Source organism: Phalacrocorax carbo, chromosome 5 (genome assembly GCF_963921805.1).
Source record: "Phalacrocorax carbo chromosome 5, bPhaCar2.1, whole genome shotgun sequence".
NCBI classification, from domain to species: domain Eukaryota; kingdom Metazoa; phylum Chordata; class Aves; order Suliformes; family Phalacrocoracidae; genus Phalacrocorax; species Phalacrocorax carbo.
In genome coordinates this window covers 54,667,258-54,695,144 of record NC_087517.1, presented here as the reverse complement: position 1 = coordinate 54,695,144, position 27,887 = coordinate 54,667,258, and the positions used below count along the sequence as shown (strand labels likewise).

General features: G+C 50.3%; 2 protein-coding genes and 1 long non-coding RNA gene across 5 annotated transcripts in view; 1 reads left to right on the top strand and 2 right to left on the bottom strand.

The window, feature by feature from the left end:
• Positions 1 to 747: 747 nt before the first annotated feature.
• Positions 748 to 12,823, bottom strand: LOC135313482 (uncharacterized). The gene is made up of 3 exons (XR_010373115.1): positions 11,714 to 12,823; positions 10,920 to 11,055; positions 748 to 3,379 (listed from the first exon to the last, which is right to left on the bottom strand). It is a non-coding gene; the product is annotated as an uncharacterized LOC135313482 (long non-coding RNA).
• A 16-nt stretch (positions 12,824 to 12,839) lies between these two features.
• Positions 12,840 to 14,313, top strand: PHLDA2 (pleckstrin homology like domain family A member 2). Its single transcript, XM_064452525.1, has 2 exons — positions 12,840 to 13,377; positions 13,878 to 14,313. The coding sequence occupies exon 1, from the start codon at positions 12,945 to 12,947 to the stop codon at positions 13,341 to 13,343; it is 399 nt and encodes a 132-aa protein (XP_064308595.1). The 5' UTR covers positions 12,840 to 12,944; the 3' UTR covers positions 13,344 to 13,377; positions 13,878 to 14,313.
• Positions 14,314 to 15,804: 1,491 nt separating this feature from the next.
• SLC22A18 (solute carrier family 22 member 18) overlaps positions 15,805 to 27,887 on the bottom strand; it is a 63,919-nt gene continuing 51,836 nt past the window's right edge. For all 3 annotated transcript variants that reach the window (XM_064452522.1, XM_064452524.1, XM_009509190.2), the window contains 3 exons: positions 25,082 to 25,183; positions 21,206 to 21,326; positions 15,805 to 16,095 (listed from right to left, as the gene is read on the bottom strand). In XM_064452522.1, the coding sequence (XP_064308592.1) occupies positions 15,908 to 16,095; positions 21,206 to 21,326; positions 25,082 to 25,183 (411 nt within the window). In that variant the 3' untranslated portion in view covers positions 15,805 to 15,907. The remainder of the gene's footprint in view (positions 16,096 to 21,205; positions 21,327 to 25,081; positions 25,184 to 27,887) is intronic.

Here is a 27,887-nt window from a genome sequence, read left to right as displayed (position 1 = left end):
GCCTGACCAGTACGCAGGTTTTGCTGGGCACGAGGGACCCGCCAGCACCATTTCACCCGGGGTCCGATTTCAAAGCCAGTCCTGATTAAGGTGTAGGGTGAAGGCAAAGCAAACAGACACCGTAATTGCGGTATGCGCTTTCTCATCTCCACAGCGAGTTGCAAAATGTGCCACCTCCTCCCTTGTCAGCCGGGCTTTAATTGGCTTTAATGAAGAGGCAATTACATTATTTCAATTTTTAATTAAAGGGGGGGGGTGGTGGAGGGGAGGGGGGACCAGCCCCCTTTGAGCATGTCAGTGGCACCACAGGAGATCTCTGGGCATAGTGTGCAGTAGGGTTTGTGGGGGGCGCCTTTGCTGCCTCCCTGGGTGGACAGGGCTTTCTGGGGGCTCTGGGGTGACTGGTGGGATCAGATCAAAGCCGGCTGCCTCCCAGCCATGCTGCCGGCACTTTCGGATCCTGCCCCAGCACCCCGAGGCAAGCTGCAATCAGCTTTTTTGGTGTCAGTGCCAGCACATCAAAGGGGCAGTGAACAGCTAAAAAAATGCTCCGAAGCCAAGCCAAGCCCTCCCCACACAGAGCATCAGCCAGAAACACCTCCTGGATAAAAAACTGGGTGGTTGTTGGCAGGAGGAGGAGCTGCTGGGGTGGGATGGATGTCTGAAAGCAAAAGCAGAGCCACAATTAGGAGTTCAAAAAGTAATTATTTTATTATTTTTGTTTTTTTTATTTTATTTTATGCCAAGCAGTAGGTAGCTGCGCTCTGATAGAGACACCCTGCCTGTGCTCTGTGACCCTGCACAGCAAGCACCAAGGTGGGACTAACCCATCCAGCCCATGTGTGCACTGTTCCTGTAGGCACCTCCTTGTCTGTCAGTCCTAATGCATGACCAGGGAGGAAAAAAGGCAGGCATGTGGTAGAAATCTCCCTTGGGGAACAGTGAGAATTGCAGAGGCCAAACTGTCAGCTTAGTCCCACGATGCCTCCACATTTTATTGCTCTCTCTGGCAACCCAGAGGCCGGAGCTTTGGCCTTGTCTCAGTCCTGTGTGCTGGGGTGCCCTCCCTCTTCATGTTTCAATGAAACATAATGGCTTCATGACTTCCTCTTGCCAGAGATAAAAAAATCATTAAGAAAAAAGACCTGGCAGCTTTGTAGCTGCAATGTGCCCTCAGTGTTTCCTCCACCCCTGGCCGGTGCTGTTGGGCTTGCCCTTGGCTTGCAGGCGGCCGTGGGACCTCTGAGCTGCTGGCTGGGCTGCCCACAGCCCGGCGGGACAGCCAATGCACTGCCCCTCACAGAGCACCAGCCTTGGGCAGGCAGGGACCCAGGGCTGCTGCTGGGCTGGTGCTGCTCCAGGGAGGGGAAGGGGGAAAAAAAGGAGTAAAAATGGGCAAGATGGCAAGGTCTAAGGTCTTTCTGTGCAATGATTCATTCACCTGCTCGGCAAATATAGCTGGGGCTGGATGGCAGGCTGCTGCGTGGGCGGGCTGAGTCACCCCGTTGCTGCCGACAGGCCGCCCCAGCCCTGCGGCACATGGAAGAACAAGGTTGCCTTTCACCAAAGAGAAGTGAAACCTGCTTTTTTAAACACCTGGATGGGAGTAACACGCAAGAGCTGGGAGACAGGTCTATCACTTAGCACTGGGTTTTGAAGGTCGGGGCTGAGATCCCACTCTAGGCTCCCTGCCAGCCCCCCATGAACCCAAACCTCCTCTCTGCCCTCCTGCTCCCTTTGCCCCATGGTCCCAGATGCTTGAAAAAAGCTCATCGGCCTTAATGTCCACAGCAATCACTGATCACAGCCTGGCTTTGTGGAGGGGACTTTTTCAGTGACTCACAACCTGTTGATCTCCCAGAGAAATGCAGTCCGGCTCCCTTGGGGATGGCTGTGTCCCCATCCCAGTTCCCAGTTTTCTCATCAGGTTAAGGCCTTTTTCCCTCTTCCCCCCCCCCCCCCCCCCCCCGCTGTCAGATGAGAAATCACTTATGATTCAAGATGACTTGCAGCAATTGCTTGTGGGGAACGAAAATAAAACCACCCTGGTCTGTTTCAGGCAGGGGAGCAGGGTGCTGTGTGCCAGTGGCGCTGAGCAGCCGCCCTTCCCTTGGGCAGCCCCCTCCTCACCCTTATCCTCATTCTCCCCTGTGCACGGCCGTGCCCCTGTGGCTGGCATGTTGGTGTAGCCAAGGGTAGGCAAGGGGGTGCCAGGCCTCCGCCTTGGTACCCCATGTGTACAGTACCCCTTCTGCATATACGCAACATGTGCATGCACAGAAATAAATAGCCTTTGGGAGAAAACTTGGCTGTAAAAAACCTGGGGGGAAGCATAAAGTCTCCCCCCCACTGCCCATCGTGGCGGCAGCATGGGGCAGTGACTCACTGGGCACATACCACACCTGGGAGGGTGTTTCTCCTCCATGGCAACACAACACCCCACACCTCCGGTGGGGCCGTGGCGCTTCCAAGCATCCTACCCCTATCTGGGGACCTCCCTTCCCTTCACTGGAAAACACCCAAAGTCCCCAGCGCCACACAGCTGGGTGGCACATCCGGGTGTCCCCATTCCTGAACTGGGGACAGCATGGGGACAAGCTGCCCCATGACACTGGGACACCAGGAGATGCTTTTCAGGGATTGAGAAAGATCCGATGACTTCAGCCACCCAAGGCATTGGTCACCTGGTGATGGCCTGTGGCATAAATAAGAGAGAATTTTTATTTTTAATTAATAATCATGCCAACACAATCGCCATTCAGTTCTGAGCAGGGATAAAGCAAACTGTCCCATGGCTTTACCATTATAGCCTTGCTTTATGCAATGAGAGGAGCAGCAGAAGCAGTGAGCGAGGCACTGCAGGGCATTAAGCGATCGCATGACCATGGCTGAGGGGGATTTCTGGGTGCAGGTGTGCTTGTGCTTCTCCTGCCCCTGGTCAACACTTAGGAGCTTTCCCATGAAGGAGGCAAGCAGGCCTCGGAGCGCAAGTGAAGCAGGAGCAGCCATGAGTCACCAAAGATAAAGGCCAATCTCCACCTCTTATCAGCCACAGGAGAGGCCAGGCTGCGGGCTGGCATGCAGCAAAGAAATGTGCTCAGAGGGCAGCTGGAGACAAAAATCCTAGTGCTGGGGAGATCTCCACCCAGGAAACTGGCCCAGGGGACGCTGGGGGCAACTGCCTCGTTCTCTTCTGTTGCGTTTCCCAGCAGCGCCTGATGATAATGGTGATGGGTTTTGGTGGTGCTGTGAGCCGAGTGGTGCCGATAGGGCAGTTAAATAATCTGTGGGTGGTGAAGCACCTGCACAGCTCCCCGCAAGGTGCTTGGCTGTTGTCACGCATTGCTGGAGTGGCCACAGATAAGTCCTGGAGTCCTGTCTGGAAGGGAAGGGAATGAGTGAGCCTGGCAACGGCCAGGCAAACAACGGGCACTGCCACATCCTTCTTACACAGCTGGTGGAGGAGAAGGAAGAAAGGAGATGGACTCACAGAAATCAAGCATTTCTCCTCCTGCCCTCACACATAGCTTCACAATTCAGGGTCTCATAAGAAAAGCTAAGGCTGGAGAGGTGCCTGTGTGAGCCTAAAGGGACTTTTAGAAAGACCTTGGCAATGAAACCAGGCTGGCAGTGTCCGCATCAGAAACTCCAGCCTCGTTTGCCACTATTCTGGCCAAATGCATGATTTGTTATTTTTGTTCATTTGTTTCTTTTTTGCAAAGCATGCACACTCACAGCTGCGCATCTCCCTTGTGGAGCTGCCCTGCCCGTGGCCCACCAGCCACTCTCAGCCCACCACAGCTTTTGCTGCAACCCTGGATCCTGCAATTCTGGCCAAGGGTTTCCAATTATGGGAAATGCGTACAGCTCCATGACTTTTGACTCCTGCTCCAGTAAGGCTAGAAGAATGACTTAGTCATCCCAGCCACCTGCCAAGGCATTTAACTCGTTTTGCTCCATTTGGAGGTTATTTCCTGGCTCCAAAGGCCCGCCTGCTAGCAGGACTCCGTACTTTAAATATCCAGTAGTCAATAAATAGATTGAGGAAACAAGGAATTTAAAGCATTTTATCCTGTTGTAGCAACCCCTCTGGTTACAACACCTCCAGAAAAGCTTGGATAAACCCATCCTGGAATGGTAAATGACAGTGCTACTTGACTTTGCTCAGACCCCTCTTCTAAAGGACACCAGTAATTTGGGGCTAATAGCTAAGCTTTTATGACATTTGGCCCACCAAGCACTCAGTGATTACACCACAGTAAGGGGGTTTCTGTGTTTTAAGCTATTACACAGCATTAGGAGGGTTCCTTCATTTTCAGCTCGATGAAAATAACTTTCCCTCCCACAGCTGTAGTAGGCACCAGGCTGGAGCCCCACTGAGCTGACGGAGGGCACGCAGAGGGAAAGCGTAGGTGCCAGGCTCCCAAGGAAACCCCCAGGAAGGGGAGATGGAGACAAAGCTGCCCCCAGCAAAGCAGCAGGATGCCCTTGGCTGGGCAATACATCTCTGCCCCTTCTGATCACCTGTACGTATCATGGCTGCTTCTCCCACCGCTCATCAGGCAGGGACTTTAACCTGGGTGCTGGGACCTGGCTCCAGTGAAATATATTTTTGGCTCATTCCCAGGGAGCAGGGCCTGGCCAAGGTTATGTGCTGAGTGCCCTCATTTCCTCCCCTTAACTGCCTCCCTGCTTTATCACAAACTTTCTCGCTTCATCTTTTTTCCACTCATAAAGGCCGCAGTCACTGGTGCCTCCAGCAGCACTGGCACAGGCTGCCCCTGGGCCACCAGGCCACCAGGCTCATGTCCATCCCCAAAAGTGCTGGCTTTTGCTCTCAGTACAGCACACACAGAAGTTTCTGCAAACCCATGCTCCCTGCCACCAAACTGTGGTTTCTTCAACAGAGCAGAAAAAAAATAAAATCCTCAGCTTTGTATGACTTAGGATTTCCCTTTCCCACCTGCTGGTTCAGCCAAGCGGCATGGGGACCACCAGGAGGAGCATGATGGAGACATTGATGCTTGCTGCTTTCCTCACAGCGGGACAGCTGGGCTCGGCCCCAGGACCTAGGGCTGGGACATGCCCTGAGCTACTTTTTGCAAATATTTGCTGTGGTGGAGCCGGGTGTTCAAACACAAGACAGGCTGAGTAACCAGCAGGAAAAAAGAAAGTTTGGCTTTTACATGTTAGCCCCATCAGCAAATATTAACCCTGGCACTGCAGAGCAAGTGGGCTGCCATTATTCCCCGCCGTACAACCCAAAAGGCAAAGGACAAGTACAGATGGGGTGGCAGCTGGAGTTTATGCACACCAAATTCTATGACTCAGAGCTGCTGAACTCACCCTATAGGCTTTTATTTGGTGGTTGGAGTGGGGAAATAAATCAGCAATGGGTTAGATTTGGGAAAGTCAATCAAAATTGGAAAAATACATATGGCTGATTCCCCTTCTTTTTATCCCATAGTTTTAGGATTTTTTTTCTCTCCCATGGTTTTTGGATGTCATTGAAGCACCTGAAGTTGATGTATGGAGAGTGCTCCTGACTTTTTTTAATCCACCATATCAGACATTCTTTTCCATCCAGCATTCCCAGGCACCGCCAGCAAGGCACCATGGCATCCCCAGCTCCCCCTGGCTGCACCAGCAGGGAGCTGACCACAGGTGTGTGTTTAGGGGCGAGCTGCAGGATAATAGTAGCAGGTAAAGGTCACGGCAGTGGAAACATTGGCAAGGAAGCAGAAAGCCTCAGGAGAGGACACCTGATGCCAAAAACCACTTCCCTTCACGCCTGCCACAATGCAGAGTCCTGGCTTCAGAAAAGAAAATTTGGTGGCCAAAGGACTATGCGAAACATGATGTCAGCACCACCACCTGTCCTGCCATGCACGCCGGCTGCCCAGGAGGCAAAGGATGCTCTTCCCCCTCCAGCTCCTCCCCACAGCCTGGCCCGGCAAATGCTGGGAATGATGGAAGGTTTTGTTTTTGATGACTCTCAAGCCCACCTGAGGAAGGGAAACATCCCAAATCTGGACAGTGCCATGACTTTGTCCTCCCCCCCAACTCTGTCAAGTTTGCTGATGTTGTGGTTAGGGGATCCTACACTGCCTTTCAGTGTTTACTTTTAAAGTTTACACACTGTTTGTTAAAAACAAAAAGGCAAAAGGCAGAAAACAGGGATAGAAGGCTGCGCCAAGCAGGGAGCTCAATCACCTGCTGGTGGGACAGCCAGGACGGGATGCCGGGACGCATGCCACACTGACGCCAGGCAGTGCAGCCCAGCGATGCGCTCAGATGTGCTGCAGAACATCCCACTCGTATGTGCTTGTCAGTGCTGGACCTGCCAGAGTCTCCACACATAGGTAAAAGTGGGAAGAAGACGGCTAAAAGCCACTTCACTAAATCTGCAGATTTCGAAAGGGCAGGTTATCCGGAGTGGTAACCTTCAGTTCAGCATGTGGTGTCATCATGTTACTACAAGGCCTGGCCCTTCATAATCGCTGGTAAATGTTATTGCTGTAACACACCAGTGTAATAAAAGGCTGGCTGGTAGCAGACAGGCAATGTCAGGCTGAATGAATGGCATGAGCTGTAATCACTGGAGACTTCATATGCAAAGAGCATAACAGCATCAGTCAGGGCTGAGGTCTCAGCCATTTATTGCTGCTGCTGCAAAATAAGGCCATCCCAAATATTTATCCAAACAGACTTGGTTTGGGAAATCGAACACTTCAGAGCGGCAATGTCCCGTCATTTTAAAGTCATGAGCTGTAGCCTAAACCATCTCCTGAGCTCATTAGACATGAAAAAAATGTTGACAGTGTTCAAAAGGGCCAGTAAATAACCACATAGTTCAGGGTAGCACTTGGCAAGCTGCTGGTCTTCCCAAGCTCTCGGCAGAAGTCTTTATTGAAGGGGAAGTACTGAGTCACCATGGGTCCCATGGCAGACGGCAGCCATGCAATGGGGCTCTCTCCTCCCTGCTGACATAAGACTCAAGGTATTTGTGGATCCCCCTGTGATACTCAGCAAGCCGCTTCGTGAAGATGAGCATGAGAACAGGCTATATCCAGGTCTGCCAGTGTTTAGACAGCAGTCTTGGACCAAGCCCAACCGGTTAGGTCAACACTCCCCTTGCCTGTGTGAGGATGCATCCGCGCACCTCTGAGCAGGGGCCCAAGCCCTGCCCAGCTGCACATGGACCTTGCAGCAACTTTCCACCTGTTGTATATCTGCCACATGGGCTTGAAATCGGGCTGAGAGGCTCAAAGTTACGTGTATTATCTGGGGGAACAGAACAGGGAACTGCATGACCAACAGCTCAAAAGACCAGATAACACAAGCCTCTTTTTTCCCTTTTTTCTTTTTTTTTTTTTGTTGGGTTTTTTTTTTTTTTTTTGGTAACCAAACTAAACACCTGCACAATGTGCAAGGGTGGGGAACGTACTGCACACACAGTTGTACCCAGGCTGCTGGGGAGAGACAGCGCAAAGCAGCACTGTCCCCCACGCAGTTTTTATTGCAGTATTAAAAAGTGCCTGAAGTCCCCCTAAGCAGGTTTGAGTTGGCACATATTTGTGTCGGACAGCCCTTATTTGGCTGGCTCCTTCAGAGCACAACCAAGGACCGGCTTACTGGAAATGACATCTTTTCTCCCCATACCCTCACGCCTGCTCCATGACTGTCTGCAGCAGTTTACAACATGTAATGATAACACACTGAGTCAGTGGGATGAGACATTTCGAGCTGCTTAGGAAAAAAAGAGACTTAGTCAGATAAATATTAGTAAATTGAGCAAGCAGGATTACGTGAATTTGCTGATTAATGCATGGCTTGCGTATAGTACAAAAAAATTTCTCACAGATTGAGCTTCCGCTGCTGCTCTTGTTTAAATTAACCCAAAAGCTCCAGCACTGCTGTGTTTCATTTGCTGTAATCGTTAAACAAACAACCTTGGTGGCCTTTGTCTCTCTGGCTGAGACCCTTCTAAGTGAGCTGCCTGTAAGAGAAGAGCTTCTTCACCTGATCTTGGCCATCTTGGAGAGAAGTACCTGAGCTCCTTCTGTACTCACAGAAAGACCTGAACACCCCCAAAGTGATACTGAGCCCCCTCACAGGGTGTTTCCATCTTGGATGGCTGCCCCTGATGGACTCCACGTCCCTCAGGGAAGTCCTGCCTGCAGAGGGACTGGGACCCACCACCTGACCAGTGAGGTTTGGGGGGACCCAATGTCACCAGTTTGTCCCAGGACATTTCTGAAGGAGTAGAGTAATAAGGAACTATAACCAAGAGCTTCCCAGAGATATTCTGAAATAGTCTGATTTTTAAAAATATACATTTTAAGGATTATGAAAATGTGAAAAAATGTGAAGATGTGAAAAAAAGTGCTGCTCCTCACAACATTTCCACAGCAGCAACCCACACCCTTCGCTTACGGCTACTTGGGGGTTTTTTTGAGTACAAGTTTCCTAGGAGACCCAGTGGTCGCTATACTGAGCTCTAGCTTTATGTGCCTGTGGATACATCTACACGCTAATATAAACTTGGAGGGCAACAATTTACAATGCAAGAGCATATGTTTCTCTGTTATTAATTGACTTTAGCTGGCAGGATTACTATGTCAGTCCTGTAAACCAACTTTTTTCCCAACAGATATAATGTTTAAATCATTATAATAAAAGAAGTTATACAACCTTGAGTCTCCAGTTTCCTCTGCTGCTGAGACACCGGTGTAACACCAGTGAAATTAGGGGTCGTTCTCTAGGATGGCCCTTGGAAAGGAGATGCACATCTCTGAGATTACGGAGCAACAATGGGAATAAAAACACAACAGCAGCGGGAATGCCAGTACCCTGCAATGGCTGATAGCTGCAGCATGAGCTCCTGCATCTCCTGGGAGGGAGATGCGATGTCAGGGCCAGCCAGAGACCTCAGCAGGCAGGTACATTGCTAAATCCTGCAGGAAAGCTAGCAGCTCCCACCGATGGGCACATGGGGAGAGCTGGAGATGGAGGTAAATCACCAAAACCCCATTTTTTCACATTCTTCCTCAGCATGAGCCCTACCCATCCTCAGCCCTGACCTCGGACTGTAGGCTTCTCCTGGCAGTGCCTGTGTGGCTGCTGTGCTGCGTTACCATGACTCATGTAGCTAAGGCAACCCGATGTTGCCAGCAGCAGAGTATATGAACCCTCAGACTCTGAAATGATGATCAAATCCCTTCTCTGGTGCAGGTGTTCACTTAAGTGACGTGTGCTGTGGCAGAGCCAGTGGCCCACCCTGCAAAAGGTGGCACCGCCAGCCCATCCATCGAGGCTGAATGTGGCCACCCCACCCCCATAAAACCAAATTCCTATACAGAACACACACACATGCGTGTACAAGCATCCCCCGGCAGTGACCCAATGCTATTCCCTTCACCTGGGAGAGCGCTGAAGCCACACTTGCATGCCAAATTGCCACATAGGCTTTTAAAAATGCCCTTACTAGGACAGAAATTGCTTTGGGGCAAAGCAGTGCATGGTACAAGCATCCCTCATGAGCGTGGGAAAAGGGAGATGGCCATGTGGGAAAAGGATCCAGTAAATGAATGCCAGTGCATATCTCATCACCTCCCTCTGGTTAACACTCTCCACTGTGTTATATTTCCCCCCTTTCTAAGAAGAAAGACACATTCTTAAATTTTCAAATTCCTGCAGATTTCTTGTATTTGGGGGGTAATGAAGAGCTGGTGTCCGATGACCTTTTTTAATAGTAGCCACAGTATTTGGGAGCTCATGCACTGCCAAGGCACAGGCATGGTGACATGGTGGGTTGCAAGAAAAAAACCGAAGTCTTCTCTTGCTCTCGCTGGTAACACAACTAAATCAAACTAAACTAAACACAAACTAAAGGCAGCGACAAGTTTATCCTAGCCACCAACCTCAGCTTGGGCAGAGATAGCTGCAGTCACCCAGAGCTAAAGCTGGGTCACGGCCCTTAATTATCAACGCCACCCACAACCTACATGTACTCAAACTGCCCTGCGGCACTCGTCCCATGCTTGTCCCAAACTTCGGTGCCAGGGCACAGTGGAGGGCTGTATGATATCTCTTATCCCTCTCCCCAAGTGCACTGGAGATTAAATTAGCACTCTGCTGTCAGGTCCTCACCTAAGTTATTAAGCCTTATTATTTAAAAAATAAGGTAATATACACATTTTTTTCTTTTTTCAAGCACAACTAGTGCTATATACTGTAACAGTAGTGACCAGCTACCACAGCATGCACTAGGATTAGTGTTGTGCTACTTATTTGTAAGCAATTGCCACATGTTTCCTAGATCAGATTGCTCTGAGCTCCTTGAAACTCTCTGTTCTTTCTCGAGATGTGTTCCCATAGGAGATTGCCCATGATTCAACTTTGCTGCCCACTTTGGGTTCAGTGAGAGTCACTTTTGCTTTCTGTCTCAGTAAAGGTAAATAGGTTTTAAAACCTACTTTATGGAGTTTCAGAGGTCTAAAATTATGGTATTTTAATGCAGTGGGCTTTCCTTCTATGTGGTTACCCACTTAACAAGCCTGTGCTATGTAAAAAAGTGCAGCCTTCCTACAATGGACATGCATTGGAAACCAGAGTCCCAGTTCTGCAATAACCTACCCTTTTCTGCAATCTGAGCAGTTTTTTCCACATTTTTTCCTAATAATCTTTTCTTTTTCTAGCAGTTTTCTAATTTGGCCAGTGCTAAGACAAGCTGACTGCAGTGACAGCTGGGGGAGGCTTTGAATTTTTCAAAATGATGGATAAATGCATAAGAAAAATCACTTAGATGAAAGCAAAAGTGGAAAGACAGAGACCAAAGCAGGCTGCTGACCCTGCATCCACAGATGCGAGTTTCATTTAAAAGCTAATTCTTTTTTTTTTTTTTTTTTTTACCGGACCTTTTGAAGCAAGGTGTGCACAAACATGCCAAGTCCTGCAGCCTTTCCGCACCAGAAGCCTTCCTCCAGATGTTCCTTGAATGCTCTTGACTTGCTGCCTCGTTTTTTTGCTCTTTTTGAAGTGGTGTCCCATTTCCTGTGCACAAAGACCATACCCTGTTGTATTTTGGAGCCCAATTAAAAAAATCATAATTATTTCTGCTTAAGATCCAGCTCTGCTCCTGGCTGGCTCCAGCTTCTTTATTCTTATGAGGCCTTTTGGGCAGGAACTTGCTGTTTTACAGATCAGACCAGCGTTTGTCCAGAAAAAAACCTGTAGTAGCTGTGCAGCCTGATGGTTAGTCAATCAAAATAAACTGTATCACACTAAAAAGTGAGCTATAGTGTTGGCTTTCAGGGAAAAGCCCTTAGGTCTTCATGCCAGGACACAGCCACACGTGTGGTCTGCGGCCTCTGCCCCACTACAGGAGCAGCGATGGTCACTGTGGCCTTCCCAGAGCCGTTCCCCAGTCTGTCCCACCCAGAGAAGCTCAGCCAAACCATTCCCGGCTCATTCATCAGCCCTGAGAGCACCACACAGCCCCCCGCTTTGTTCTGGCCCTCCCCACAGATGTGCACGCTGCAGTGAATTATCAAAGGGCAGCCGTATACTCCAGCTGATGAGTGATTTGCAGCGGAAATGAGTTTGGCTGTAGCTCTAATTTGTTCCCGGGAATGGGCTTCTGACCCTGCAGAAGTCCCCGGGAACGCTGCCAGGCTCTTCAAAGGAGCCAGGCCTCGCTTTGTAAACTCACCTCTGGGGTTTGGCTTGCAAACACCTATAGAAGTGTCGGTCATTCAAGAAAAACGATGGAGGGGGAACAGGACTCAAAGTCCAAAGGGTGATGCTGCAAAAGTACGTAGCTGAGCAAATACCGCTTTGGAAGCAGGGTGAATAAGTTCATTAAGTGCAGCCCTGCCCTTGGCTGCACCATTGAGGCAATGGCTAGGAAGCTGGGTCAGCCTTGTGTCAACTCTCGTAAAAGGATGACAAAATGAATGGTGTACAAGAGGAAGGGACTGCAGGCTTGTGTGTTCTTCTTAAGTATCACCTCCAACCGCCACAGCCTTTACTGGTTTCCCCGTGACACTGGGCACTGGCCAGACTATAACGAACTGTGGTGCCTTCCATCGGGGGGGGGAGGAAAAGGACGTAAATCCAGTGATTGCAGGGCACAACAAAAAAGATAAGGGGGAGCAGTGTTAATGCAAAACTGGAAAGGTGGGGTGCCCTGAGGAAAGGATACAGGAAGAGCTGATGGTGACGGTGCAGAGCCGGTTGGATGCAGGGCCTCAAATGAAGCTGGTGGACTTGGTCACGTCCTGGCTGAGCCTCTTGGGGCAACCAGGGGCTGAGGCCCAAACCAGATGCCCATGGAATGCCTGATGTGGCAGAGATGCCCGGGCCCAGGACCACAGGGATGTCGTTTTGGGAGCATCGCGTACCCCGGAGTGGGCCTGACATGCGGCAGGGAGTGCTCAGAGGGGCAAGATGGGAGTGAATCAGGTCACAGCGGCCCCATCCTCACCGGAGGAGGGGGAGGGCTATCCCTGCGGGGCAGAGGAAACACACGGCAGGGGGGCGCAAATTGGGGTCCCCTCACGGGGTGGCCAGCGTCCCCCTGCCCACAGCGGCAGCTGAGATGGGAGCCCTCAGGGAGGGACCCAGCTCCCCACACCCAGCATCCAACACCCTGCCCTTTGCTCGCGGGGGTCCCCCTCCCCGCAGCCCAGCGCCGACGGGCGGGGGCGGGCGGGCAGCGCGGCCCGGGGGGCGGGCGGGAGGCGGGGCGGCGAGGGGGCGGCGGGCCGGGCTCCCCGGGGGAGGCACCGGAAGGCGCCCGGCGCTGATTCATTGCAATAAATTGTTCCCGTCGCGGCGAACCTCGGTCATCGCCGCCCGAGCCGGAGCCGGAGCCGGAGCCGCACCGGAGCCACAGCCACAGCCACAGCCACAGCCGGAGTCGAGGCCGCCGGGGAGGGAGGATGAAGATGCAAGCCGAGGTGATCCGCGAGGGCGAGCTGGAGAAGCGGAGCGACAGCCTTTTCCAGCTGTGGAAGAAAAAGCTGGTGGTGCTGACCAAGGACAGCCTCAGCCTCTTCCCCGACGGACACAAGCGGGCCAAGGGCAAGGAGCTGGGCTTCGGCTCCATCCTCAAGGTGGACTGCGTGGAGCGCACGGGCAAGTACATCTACTTCACCATCGTCACCAAGGACCGCAAGGAGATTGACTTTCGGTGCCCGGACCAGAGCTGCTGGAACGCCTCCATCACCATGGCCCTCATCGACTTCCAGAACAAGCGGGCCATCCAGGACTTCAAGAGCCGCCAGGAGATGGAGCAGGCGGCGGGCGCCCAGGAGCGGCGGCTGGCCCGGGCGCCCTGAGCCGCCGCCCCCGCCCCGGCCGGCCCGGCCCCAGGTGAGCCCCTCCGCGGCCCCTCACCCGCTCCCGCTGGGGCTTGTCGGTGTTCAGAAAATGTTCATTATGGCCCCCCACCCCGCCTGCTTTGGGAGATCAGACGGGGACAGGCGGCGGGCCCCCCCGGCACCGCTCACCCCGCCGTGTTTTAGCAGCGGGCCCCCCCCGCCGCAGCCTCTCCAGCTGGCTGCCGGCCCGCGGGGGTGCCCGGCCGCACCCCGAAACCGGGGCGCGCTGTCCGGCCGCCTCAGCACAGGAGTTTCGGGGCTCGCTCCCCCTTTCCTCATGCGGCACTGGGAATTTCTGGTGGGAGAGTTGCAGATGTTAGGAAGGAAATAAGAAATGGCACGCGGCGGTGCTTTCCTTACGGAATTTGCTAAAAATACGGTATCTGTGAAAAGTAATGCTGAACGCCCACTCTGCCTTTAAAGTCTCCCCCTTCCTTTTCTGCCCTGCTGTCCTGTTCGTCTGACTAACCTGCTTTCTCTTGCTGCCTTTAGAGCATACCACTGGATGATAAACCAGATCAAGTGTCTTGGACTGAAATGGGACAGGGTACCAATGAAGGAAAGCGAAGAAGAGAGCTGGAAGCAGCTTGGTTTTCTCCAAGCCTATTGAGGCTGCTGAGCAAAGAGCCCTGAGCTTTGCCTGAGATGCATTTAAAGAAAAACCAAAGACTTTCGTAAAGGACTTCTAGCAAAGCGTCCACGTGTTTTGAGTGGCACAGCTTTGTGAACGATTATCTTCTATTTATGAGATGCAAGGAAGATTCAAAACTGACTGGTGGTGTTAAACACAACTTAAATTATTTGTAGTATCTATATTTGTATTTATTTTGACGAATGTCTTTCAGCAGTTACTGGTCTTAATATTGCTTTTGCATTAATATGTCCATTCCAAATAAATTACTTGAAATGTTCACTTTTTATTACTATACTCTGGGCCGCAGTATCTTTTGTTGACTTATGTTTGTGGAGCAGCAGTGGTATAGTGGCTTAAAAAGAGTGAGTAAGCTCAGCTTTTTGGTGCCCCAGAGTGGGCAGTGGGAGGTGGAGAAAGCCCAGATAACACATTTGCGTTTGACCTCGCCTCCTGAACAGGGCCACAAAGCATGTTGAGGTCCAGTTCTGGTCAGTAGTGGAAACAGAAAAGCCTACCACAATTTGGATAAATGCAGCTTTTGCCGTGCTTTCCCATATAATTGAGTAACAGTGGCTACAGAAGGCGCAAGAGCTCCCTGCGACAATAAAATGCTGCTGTCTGCTAATGCCATGTATCCTTCCTCTAGCCCCCATAGCTTAGTGCTGTGCTAAGGCAGAAAACTGGATTTTGGAATAACACAGTGCCAATGCTCCATGGGATTCCTCAGCTTTGCAACAAAGCAGGCTGAACTCCTTGTTTTCTCCTTTTCCTCTACCTCGGCAGTCTCTAGAGTGAGTTAAATTGATACAGGATAACTGGGAAGAATGGAGATGGTTGTCTTCTGATAACACCCAGATGAAAAAGCTTGGAGGAAAAAAAACCAGCTGAATTATTTATTTTTTTTTTAAATAAAACTACTGAATTCTTATCTTGGGAGGATCAGTTGTCACTAACTAACCTGGGCTTCCTCGAGAGCAATGCTGCAGCACATGAGTCGGCTCCGGAAGTCAGGACGATAAGCTTAGTAGGTGAAGTACTTGCTACTAATGCTCCAAACTTGGTAATTTCAGTCAGGTAATTTCCCCCTCCCAATATCAGTGCAATTCTTGCAGGAGACTTTGTACTAGAGGAAGTTGTAAAGTATGTAATTACAAGCAGCCTGTAGCAACAGCAAGAGACACTTGGTACAGGGAGGGAAAAAAAAGAAAAAAAAAAAAACCTGGAAGGAGGGTTGGCTCCTGTTTCTGGAAGCAACAGGGAGACACTGGCACTACAGGATGCTACACTGGGGCTTTGCAACCTGCTTGCATGCTTCTGGCAGCTACCCTGCTTCCCGCTGGGCTTGTGCAGAGACAGGGTTGCACATGACTGAGCTGTAGGTGTAGCAAATGTTTGGCCACAGCATTTGAAAGCCTTTGGCCTCAATCCCCCTCTAGCACAAGAATGCCAGAGGTACATTTAATGCAGCAAAAACGACACTCAAAAGCAGATGTATTTTACCCCGATATTCCTTGGTACCAGTGCAGGGGGGTGAAATAAAAGGTCAAACCAGAGCAGAGGCATTGGCTCCTAATCCCCTTAGTTTCAGTGAATCCAAGCGGGAATGCTGCCGGACAACAGCTGAGGATCTGGAGCTATTGCCTGCAATGACAGCTACCGCTGCAGGGGGATGACCTGATAGGTCCCAGGTTCCTGTGGCCACCAGCTGCCTCAGCATGGCTCCAAAGCCTTTGCAAACCGATCTGCCCCTTACTCTAGATGCAAATGTTGCTGAAAGGCAAGGAATTCTTCACATGGTTTTATTCCAGGTTTATCAAATAAAAAATAAAACTCAAGAACATCTTTATTTCTATGGAAAAAGTAAGAGGGTTACTTTCTTGCAGCTGAATTATTGGCTTTTCATCACTTTCAGCGGGATTTTACTCTTTAAGAGGTAAACAAACAAACCTATATTGACAATTAGCTGTAAATAGCCGAAGGAGGAGACTCCAAATTGTCTGTATAAAAATCCACCGATGGTGGGGCCCACCGTCCGGGTCAAGGGCTGCACCGAGGCGCAAAGCCCAAGCATGGTACCTAGGAGAGATGGCAGAGACAAGCAGACGTCAGGGCGAGGGCAAGTCTTGGGATGGGAAAACAGCGAAAAGTGAGTGGGAGCCCCTTAACCCCTGATGGCATTCCCCTGCAGTAGTAGCAAATCACTTCAAATAACTTCTTGCATTAATTTATAGCGGTCCAATCAGGGTTCATTAAGGCTAAGGACTCCTGGCAGCACCGGGTCTAGTTTCCACCACGCTCTTTACTGAGCTGCCTGGACGACTACAATGCTGCCCGAAAGGCAAGCTGGTGCTCACTGCTTCCTTCACCGGGTTCCCAGGATGCCTTTAGCGCCAGAAGATGCTTCTGAACATTGCACTCAACAGGGCTGGTAACTACTGCATGGGTTTAGGGATGGAGAGGTAATTTCTGTGGGCATGTTCAAAATTTCCAAGCAAATCACGGATTCTTCCAATATCATAATCATCCAAGAGGGCCCCGTTCCACCCAAGCTGCTCTTGCCATTTATTCTTTAGTGTGGGACAGAGGAACAGTTCTCAAGGGCTTAGCAGGAGTGAGAGGCTTAGGTCTAACTAGGTCTTTAAGAATAAATAAATAAAACCACAGATAAAGACTGAACCCTCTTGAGTTACTCCCCCACCCTGCCCTTGCAAAAAAAACGGATATTTCAATTTGGATGGAAATGCCAGCCCTTCACCTGGCTGGGCCAGTTCCCCCTCCAGCAGCTCTCCCATTTGCATTGTTAACAGGAACCCAGCAGATGGGGAAGCACCTCCAGTTTGGCAAAGGCAGGTTGGTTTCTTTTTTTTCCACACACAGATGGCCAGGACATCCCACGGGACACAAAGATGTCCCATGCAGTCGGAGTGCTCTTTGCCCTGCAGTCTTCATGCATGACAGCTGTCATGCTCAGGGGAGCAGAAAACACCCCGCCAGCCAGAAAATCATTAGCCCCCAACACCGGGAGGAGGGGCAAGCTGGCAGCATATGCAAGAAACTTGTGCCCTGCTCTGAAATGACGTTTTCTTTTTTTTTTTTTTTTTAATATCAGTGTGGTTATTCGGGCTGTTGGCATCAATTGTCCACCAAGACACGCATTGAGGTGTTGTTGCTGCACAAGGCCAGCAGTGTTTGGGAAGAGGATGCTGTCCTGCATGCAAGAAGATGTGGAGCTGAGTGCAATATTTAACGTGGGCAGCCAAGGGGAAATGATCCCTTACTCCGGGAGAGAAGAGGCAGCCAGGTGTTCACATAATTCTGGCCAGCAACTGCTGGGCTTTTATCAGCATGCTTAAAATACTTGTGCAATGAGCCTGAGCTGAGGGTGTAGCTGTGCGGAGAGGGAACTCTCCCAGGAAGCGCTGGCGAGTGCTCCTCCTGCGCATGGGAACACAAAGGCAATGGGTGGGACCTTGCCTTGACCCTTTGCCAATGGGAATCATCCCACAACCACCAAACTTTCTGGGCAGGTTTTGCAATTATTTTTTCCCCTCTAGGTATTTGAATTAAACTAATTACTATGTACAGCTGCCAAACTGGCTCTTATGATTGAGGAGGCACTCTTTTCCCTTTCTTTTTTTTTTTTTTTCCTGGAGCTGAACTAGAGCTAAAATCTGTCCTCTTAAAAAGCCAGGCTCTCCCTCTGCACTTCTGTAACATGTTGCCGAGAAAGATAATTTCTATTTAATGGATTTCAGTTAGAGCACTCATGTCAGACACCCTTGAGCTTTGGAACATTGTATATCTTGGCTCTGCAGCATGGTCCTAGCTCTGTTGCAAGGATGTGCATTTAAGGCAGGAACTTCAACTGGGACAAGTCACCACATCAGCAGAAAACTTCCTGCATTGCTTTGCACAGCTCTGCCAATGCGCATGGTCACCTTCATCATGGCTATCCCACTTTCTGAACCTTCTCTGACATTTTCTTCTCTCTCCCCAGCATTTTTTCCCCTTTTCCCATACCTGGCATGACCTGTTCCTGCCGGGAGCCCATCCTCCCCTCCTGCCCAGCCTTCCTCTCCTCCCGCAGGTTTCAGGGTTGGGTGCTGGAGGCTCCCCAAGCTGGGCGGCTCCGTCCCTCCTCCCACCCTTGGCTGTGCTGGAGCGCTTCGGCTCACCCTCCTTCCCAGCTCACATCCTGTTGCTGCACTCAGATGATGGTGCTGGTCTGGATCAGCCACACGCCCACAGGGCAATCGCTGGGCCTAATTTAATGATTAGGTCATCGTTGCCAATGGCCGCCTTCAAACCAGCAAACCCCTGCAAAGCTGGGGGGAATCAATGCGCCAAGCCCTGCCTGGCTGCAAGCTCTCCTCCTAAAGTTTCATGTCTGACGTGCAAATAAAATCACAAAATATGGACCCGTTACACAGGAAGGCCCTGCTGGGCTTCCTCCCTCCCTCTTCCGAGGGTGGGGGGGCTCTGTGCAAAAACAAGACCTCCATTCTTAGGGAGGGACCGGGGTTGACAAGGAGTGCTTGTGCGAATGCAAGTCCCCCTGGGCTCAGGGCTGCCCTCCCACCAGCTCATGCACCCAGCTGAACAGCATGTGCACGTGGGGCAGAATTTTCCCTTCCTGCCTTTGAAGATGAGGAGAGAGAAAAAAAAAAAACATCAAAGGGAAATGAATGAAATCATTTCCACTCTCTTCTCTTCAGTGCAAAGCCCCAGCCATAAGCAAAGAGCAGTCGGCAAAGGCATCAGCCGTGGTAGGAAGTGACCTTGGATCAGTCCTGGAAGCAGGGTGATGAGTGCAAGGGATGGTACCATCCTACGTCCCACTGTTCCCTTTCTGAGATGCTTATTTAAAAGGCAAGGATGAGTGACTCAGTGTCTTCCAAAGGCGGACAGGTTATCCTCCTGCAATGCCCCATCTGTTCCAGCCCCGCAATGAAATGGACACCTGAGCTCAGCCCAACCTCCAGCTCATTGGAAAGCCTCTCCCTGGCCCAAAGGAAAACCTCCATGGGCTCTGCCAGCTCCAGACTGGCAAAAACATCAGGAAAAGACAGCAGCAAGGCTCAAAAGTGGTGTTTCCAAAAGCGAATTCCCAACATGTGATTTCCTTGCATTAACTAAAAGTTGTTTCAAGATAGCACTCAGGTGTTTGACACCGTGACAGCAAGGCTTTTTCATAAAGCCAGACTTCCATGCTCTTAGAAAAGTGGGGATTTCTAACATGCCACCAAAATGCTCACTTTGCAGAGCTGGTCTCGGGCTTGCATAGGAAGGAGTGGCCTTCTAGCTGCTGTACGGGTGGAGCAGCCATCGCGGGGTGCCACCCACGGCCAGAGACGGATGGTCGGCATTTTAATAGCCGCATTTCTCTGCGAGACACCCACGCCATCACTGCCGCAGCTGCTGCGGAGAGGCAGCTCGCTGGGACATGGCTCTGCTGTGTCAGGCATTCCTGCCTTTGCCCCAGCCCCTGCCCGGGTGCATCCAAAACAAGCACAAAACCATCAGATGCCTCTTCCCTTGTAAGTGTTTGCAAGGAGGAAGTAGGGTTTGAAAGGTGGCGGTCAGGGAGGAGCAGTGGAGACAAGGTTTTCCCCCAGTGCCATGATGCTCCATGCCAGCAGCATACCTCCTTGGCGTGCCCAGTTTTGAGCCAGCTGTAACTTTGTGATTTGTAGTAGCACTTGGCATGGCATCAGCCCAGGATGGACAGGCAGCAGAAAGCCCCAGGTAACCCATGGATCTCCTGTTGTCCCATGACTGTCCATGCCACGCCGTGGGCTGCCTCTGTCCTGCCCTGCCGGCCTGCCCTGCCATTTGGAGACCGTCCGTCCCACCGAGGCACAAGCTGACCTAACAACATACGCAAGCGGGTAGCTGGGTGAGGCAACTAAACCCATTTTCCTCTCTGACCGAAGCTTGCCTCTGGGCTTTAAAAGCCAAGCAATCCTCTGGTTTTCCTCACAAAGCCCCTTTGAGAAGAGCCTGGATAAATTCCAACTTGGCTGTACATCCCAAAGCCACTTGGTGCCCTTCCCCCCGGTTCTCCCTGCTTGCATGAATATTGCTCCAACTCATGAAACAGCAGATTTTCTTCCCATCTGAGCGCAGGGGCTGGGACACCCCTCATCCTCACCTCCCTGGGAACTAAGTGGTCCTCCCAGGTAGAAGTATCACACTGAGAAATCGCGGGCTCCCACCATTTGTAGGAGATGTGGTGGTCAACTCTACAAATAAACTAATGAAGTGACATTTAGAAAAGCTCTTCATCCAGAAGCATCTCAAAAGTGCTTTATAAACTCCACTAATGGGCCATACAAACTATAACTCCCATTATCGGTAGGGTCTGTGCAGAGGTGTCTGCTCAGATAGCTGCTAGGGTAGATGAAGGGTTCTGGCATCCCAGAAAGACTCAGCTAGAGCAAAGAAACTCTCAGGTGCCTGGTGAACGTGGCTTGGGGAGCAAAGCCTGCAAGAGCTTGAGCAAAAGAAACCAAACCACGTTAATCCAGCTCCCTCCTGGGACAAACTCAGCAAGGCTCCCATGACAATAACACAGGCATATTTCCTTTGTTGACAGAAGAAAAAAAACAGGTATAAAGATTTGTGTGTCTACCACTGCATTTCAAAGCCCTTGTACAGAGAAATATAGTAACTCTCTGACTGAAACACAGCCAAAATGTAGAGAGGGGGACAATTACTGCATCAGGCAAAACATGTTTCCAAACAATGATCCAGAATACCCACCTGAGATGCCCTATGTTAAAAGGTATGAATGAACAGCCCCCTCAGTCACCCTCATGGTGGAAAAGCAGCTTTTTTGTTGTTTTTCTTGAACATATCTTGGGTTCACATGGAAAGGAGTCTGGGAGAGGCTTCCCTTACTGTGTCCAGCACTATGGATGTCAGCGGGCAGCACAGGACTGGGAACACTGGGTCACAGGACACTTGCTCAATGCTGTTCAAGCTCATCCTGTATTAGTCCCACTGGTCCCTATTCATCTGCTCTGCTGACACCCACTGCACGCAACTGCCAAGTGAGATTTCCTGGGGAATTGGGCATTTGCCGTGAATGTGCCCCAGCACTCAACAGCAGCAGAGTGAGCTGGGAAGCACCTGATGGACTCAAAAACAAGAAAAGACCAGTCTGATCTGTTTTGATGAGTCTTACCAGTGTCAGAGGAAGGGACGGTGTTGGTGAGGATACTGTCAGTGATGGTGCCCAGCATGCTGAAGGCAAACACCAGTGGCACCACAATGATGCAGTAGTGCCACACAGTCCGCATCAGGGCCTAAGGGACAGAACAAAATGGACCACAGGTCAATGAGGAGCACCAGTGGTGACTCTGTGGCAAGAAACAAACTAGAAAAACATCATGAGCCAAACCCATGACTTAGGTAAATTGTGGAAGCCATAACTGATACATGATGGTGAGTCTTTGGCCATTGCAGGGTCTTTCATAGCCCACCATTTGTCTGCAACAAATTATTCCAAGCATGCAGTGCAAGTAACAAACGATACCCTACAATCTGGCAGCACATTTCTCCAGCACTGCTGCAACTATTTTTAGTGTCTGGGAATTAGCGACGTCCCCGCACCCTTCCCCCCATCTTCTGTCTCTTGTCCAACTCCTGAGGAAACGTTGAAGAGCAGATGCATGTGGTGTACTTCAGGAAGCCTCCATTACTTATACAAAACAGCCTAGAGAAGGCATTTCAGCTCATTATCATAAATAATTAAAACTAAACCGAGCTTGCCAAAATAAATGAGCGCCGTGCATTATATAACGCCATACCTTTGGGATTTCTAATCCTGTTCTGCTGCTTCCTTGCTAATAAATTCACTGAATTCAGTAATCTGGAATAGGTCTTCTGGCCATAAGTGCCATTAGCGAGCATAATTAGGGAGAGTAATGATTTTGTTATTGCACATATTCTTAGTGGAGACATCCCTCCAGCTGTTTTATACTTAAACAAAAGCAGTGAAGCTCCCTAAGCTGTGGGGCTAGAGCGGCTCTCAGCTCATTCACAAGCCCTGCTGGTCAAATTAATGGATTTCTCTGGGGCATGGAAAGGAAATTCCCCCTTTCTTGCAAGTCTCCTGCCCTCACCAGTGTCTCAATATGTGTTACTGTGGCTAGAAAACATTTCTGTCACTGGTTTAGCCACAAGTTTCATACTCTGGAGTTCTCTCCCATAAGATCTGGTCCCTGCCTCTTGGCTACAGAAGGTGGAGAAGCCCAGAGACATTGCTCACTAATGACTTGGAAATATTGAGGTTTGTTCCTAGTTCCCCTCTAGAGTCACAGACAGCCAGGTTTCTCTCCTTGGAGGGGCTCTTAGCCTACATTTTGGTTAAGATCTAGGCACTTCTGATTAAGGAACTGGAGAACAAAGACAGAGGAACAGGTATTTGGTACATAAACATTCAGATGGAGGGAGAATAATTCCTTGCTAGGGCAAATGTCATTGCAGGACAACATTGCAGAGCTCATAGGAAAAAACAGATTTAACCCTCCCCTGCCTTGTAGGAATTCCCTCATGTGCTGAAGCAAGTGGGCAGAAAAGTGCCACCTGTAAAACTAGGGGAAATAGCTCCTCACTCCCCTGGGACTTGGAAAGGATGGAGCCAGGCAGAGCCTGTTCTTTGCTACTCCTCAGCCATGTAGGTAGCAGTTTTTTTGACCTGAGCAGATCTGAAGGCATTTTTCAGGTGAGAGTGGCAGAAGCAGGAGTTTCAGCAGACAGACTCAAAAAGCAAACGCCTGGGAAATGCAGGCAGCAAGGCAGGACGAGGCACAGCCGTGCCTTCAGACAAAGAGGAAAACTTCCCCGTTGCAACCGCCAAGCCCTCCTACACCCCTGCCCACACACTCCTGGCTTGTATCTGCAGATCAAACTCAGCTCTCCCCTCCCCTCCTTTTCCAGGTGTTATTGCTGAGCTCGCAGCCCACCCCTTCCCTTCTCCAGCTGCCGATTGCTGGGAACATCCTGCAGCCTCTTCCCAGCTGCACCACCATCAGTCTGTCTGTCTGCTGCTGCCGGTGCCTGCTTTCCTAAAACACTTCAGCCCACCTCCCAGTGACACGAAGATGGGTTTCACAGTGTCCTTTATTAACAGCTAGCTTTTCTCCTCACTTCCACCCTCTGGGGAGGGGATCTGCTTCATCTGGAGGCCAGATGTAGCAAGGGTACAGCGGGTGGGATGCTCCTCCACCAGCGGCTGTGCAGGATTAAAAGCTTCACACATTAATCTCTGCATTTGGGGCCTGCTGCTGTGATGGCACTCATCCCCACCCAGACGGAAAGCCACCCCAGAAACGGATGTTTTCTCGGCAGCCACTTGAACAGAGCGCTTTTTAATAAGGCATCCCTGATGCAGAGGACCGCAGCTGCATTCGCCTATGAATAGTTCTCGTGGGAAGTCATTGCTGACCCTTGTCCCCAGGCCCATGCTGTCAGGATGTCCACAGCCCTCCGGGCTTGGCGTAATTGCCAAGTCTAAAATGAACTTCCAGCAGCAATTTCCCTTCCCCACACAGTTGCTGTAAGCCTCCTCATGCTGGGGCATTAGCCACCCTGTGCGCCCCTGCAACTGCCATCAAGGCTTTCTCTCCTACCTCCAGCCAACTCCAGCCTTCCCTCTCAGTGAGACCTTGGTGCACAAAAGCCATTTACTCCATGGTTGCCCCTCTGCCTGATTGCTGTGGGACTGGGCTTCGGCATGGCAAGACAGTCCCAGCAGCACCCTGCCCTGTGCCCAGTTAGGGGTGCTCGGGTCTCCAAATGGGCCAGGCTCACCTTAGTCCCACCTAATTGCTTCCACCCTGACCAAAAAAACAAATCAAGACCTTCAAAGCCCGTCCTGGGCCACACACAGGAGCACCAAGCCCTACACAGATGTCCCATGCGAATCAGTGGCACATGGATGCCACACAAAAACATACAACACCAGCCGGGGAGGGGGGTGCATTCCGAAGCACCCCACCACCAGGCAGCATCTCTGTGAGCTCCGAAGTCCCAGAGAGGGGGACCACACTCCATCTGCAGAACCAACCCTTCGTCTGCATCTATCCTCCCTTCCCAGTCTCATCTCGGATATGCAATTTAGCCTCAGACTAGCAAAGGTGCATTAGTGCCTCATCTCATGCGTGTAGCTGGGAACCATGAGCCTCAATACCTTCCAGGATTTGGTCCTGACCTCCCCATGGCTGTGGCGCAGTTGTGGCAATGGCAACCATCCCACCTGCGCTGATGGGAACACCGGCACCCTGGCAGCAAGGCTTGAGGCCAAATCCTGCAGGGAACATCAAAAGACGGATGCAGCTCGACCATCCTTTGGGCCAATCGGTGCACATCCCTCCTCCATCCCCACCGCCTGGGCAGATCTGTCAGTTCCCTGAGCGTGGCTTATCTGAGCAAACACGATTACCGGCAGAGCTGCCTACATCAACTCAGTTTTCCGATTACCATTTGAGATTGGCATCGACTGTCATCCATGCAGACACAATCAGCACCGGTAACACTCATACCAAAACGGAGGAACAAAATTATTGCCTTGCTACCTCCTTCCCCAGGTACTCTCATCTTGGGGAAATTAGGCAAAAATAAAGCCCCAGAAGCAGAGCACACAACCTCCGCTGCCTCCCAGCCACATACCGCAATGATTTTCCCCTCGATAATCTTAATTTACTTTCTGGGTAGTTCAGGAAATACAGTCACTGACAAGACCAAAGGCAGAATTACTATGCAATCCAGTGCAAATCCAGTGACTCAGGAGGGACTTTACAAGTTTCTGTGTGAGATTAATTTTTAAAAAAATCTTTGTACCTATTACTCATGCAGGTCTTTATTGTTATTTGGTGCAGTGCTTACACTGAGCACAGCTCTGTTTTCACAGAGGTAGAGGAGAGCTGGTTTTCCCTCCCTGCCGAGGACCACCCAGCAAAGCCAGTCATGTCATTTCAAGGGGCAGAGCCAGGTCTCACGGACCTTGTGCTGCTGCGATATTAAAAGGTACCATGGGTGATCTCATGCCAAGCCTTACCATGCCTAGGCCCACACTGGCGAAGACAAAGATGCTGAGCCTGAGCAGGGTCCTCTCTGTGCAGCTGTTAGTGAGTCTTCCAACAACCAGACCCTGGACAACCTGGGAAAGAAGCACACCAGCGTCATTAAGCCCAATCTGTAACAATTTAAACAAGCTCAAAAGAGAACTGCTACAGTGCTTCCAGCAAATGAAAGGCAGCAAATGGGTTATTCCCTTGCTTCTTTAGAGAAAAAGGGACATCGCTGTCACAGTAAATGGTTGGAAGACGTGGCCCATTATTTCAAGCATTTTGCATCCTAGGAATAGATCCGTCCCGTAAGCTCAAAGTCTTTACTCAGGGTGCACGCCTGTGTTTACCATCACTGCCGACTCACCAGTGATGATTGAAACTTTCTAAAGACACTTGCAGATAAAAATAAATTTTTCTAACCTGTAATGTTTTTGTGAAAGAAAACTAATCCTAAGGTCTTCATTCTTGGTAAGCCCTTCCAAAGAAAAGCTGTACATTTGTATGCAGAAGATGAAAATTCCTCCTTTCCTGTACCTTCTCTTGCCATTATTTTGAATTATAAATATACAAATTGGGTGGTTCATCGTTTTTAGACAGAAAGCAAGTATGACGGAGATGCTAATACCCAGCCCCAGCAGTACGTGCAGATGTGAGGGATGGGGAACTGGTTTTACATATTTTAAATAAAAACGGGGGAGAGGGGGAGGGAAGGAAGAGCAAAAAAAATTTAAATGCCAGGAACTATTTGGCTTTTCCAGCACTTTGCAGAGCAAAGATTCCCTCTTTTATTTCCCTGTTTGGCATCTCCCATACTTCAAGCGACACTGGCCCAAGTGGACACAAGAGGACAGAAATTGGAAGACACCACTTTGAAAATAAACCCTGACTGACTCTGTTTCAGGGGAGGGACAGATAGGAATCTACCAAGTTTTCCCTGCCTTAGAATCATAGAATCATAGAATTGTTAAGGTTGGAAAAGACCCTTATGATCATTGAGTCCAACTGCTAACCTATCACTGCCAAGCTTGTTTGATCCAAGTGAAAACCCCTCCACCTTGAAAGAAGAGCTCTAGTTCAAAATCCTTTGTTTTGTGCGATGGCTTCATTTCAATGGCAGTCTAGCCCGGAGAAAACCTTAGTGCTCTGCTTGGACTTGGAATAATGCTATGCCACGCTTAACCTTGCTGTGTTAGTCCTAAGGGTGAAACCCAAACTCATCTGAAAGGAAATGAGTGCACAATGAATAAGAAAGCTATTAAAAAGAAAGAAAATGTTAATCTATGGCAAGTAGTCCAGAAAAAGCAATTTAATTATTAAAATAAATTAAAAGAGCAAAAAGTAAATAGTAATAGAGTGAAAATAAAATAAAGTTGACATAAAGGACAGTAGTTACAAATTAAATGCATTTCCAACAAGCTACAACTTAATGGAAAAAAAATAAAAATTCCACTCTTCACATTGCTTCAGAACACAAGCCATTTTTGACATGAGGGCACATCGTGCCAAGCAGACATTTTGGTTCCCAGTAAGTGCTTTTCCTGCCTCCTTTTTGTCCCCATCCCCACCCTCAGGCAGGGCTTGAGAGCTCGGCTCACACGTGCCTGGCCATCGTGTGACAGTGGCATGGGCCCCATGTGTTTCTCCTGGACCTTGCCACCCGCCGAGTGGCTTTGTGGATACTGGTGGACCTGCTGCTGTGCAATGCTCAGACGATGCATGGGGTGACCTGAGTCATCCCAGATGAAAGCTCTGCTGTGGACATGGGAGGAGACTGATACTAGCCCTGGTGGCTCCTACTCGGGGAGGGGGATGGGGGGAGGCGTGGAAAAGCCACTGAGTAATGTTTCATTAAGCTGAGTGCTCCTAAAATGAAAAATCGTCATTAACTTTTTGCAACTTCCCAGTCCCTCCCACTGGCTCACCCTGGCTGAGGCTGTGCTGAGTCATGCGGGATGTGGGCTGAGCCCCATTGCAGGGCATGGCTTAACTCGATGGTGGCATCACCCAAACCCCAGTTCAGCTCTGCTGAGCCACTGGAGGAAAGGAAACGTTTCTCAGTTTGCCCAGACTTGAATGGCATATTTAATCAGGCTACACCGTGCAGGCACAGCCTGGTCCCTGCCCTTCCTTGAGTCATTGGGGTAGATCATCAGCAACATCCAAGAGCAGCCTGATCTGATGGCCATGGGAGCAGCGTACCCAAAAACTTCTCCATCACTACACAATGAGCACCTAAGTGCACGGAACAAGTACTGCTGCCACAAAGCAGGATCTGGAGATAGGCAAACCAGAGGCCACCAGGGCTGTCCCCAAAGTAAGCGGGGCAGGCGGATGGTTCTTGTTCCAAGGCTGGCATTCAGCACAGGCTTCCACATCACTCAGACTGGAGCAATATAAGCACAAGGTAAAATACCACTGCTGAACCAACCAACTCAGTGCTGGGACTTTTTCTGAGGGCAAGAGTCAGCCCCAGTCACCTGCTTTCCCTTCAGGGCTGAGCAGCCATCCTTGCATTATACGTACTGCAGCCTCCCCACTGGTTATCTGGGCTGCCGGACTCCCATCCTAGCATGGTCATTGCCAGTCCAGCCATGAGCCGCAAGTAGGCAAGGCCCATCATCATGACTTTGGACACTATCAAACACCAGTGCCTTGATTTAGGTGCTGAATAATGTTTCTAGTCACTTGCAGCTCTGGCCTCACTTCCAGTCTGAATTGAGACCTGAAAACCCATTACTTCCAGCCTGCAATTTTCCCTGGGCACACAGTGCCCTGGTTTGCATGAGTGGCAGC

What these genes read in the sequence shown, in the direction of transcription:
- PHLDA2 (XM_064452525.1), top strand. Translation starts at nt 12,945, where the DNA reads ATGAAGATGCAAGCCGAGGTGATCCGCGAGGGCGAGCTGGAGAAGCGG.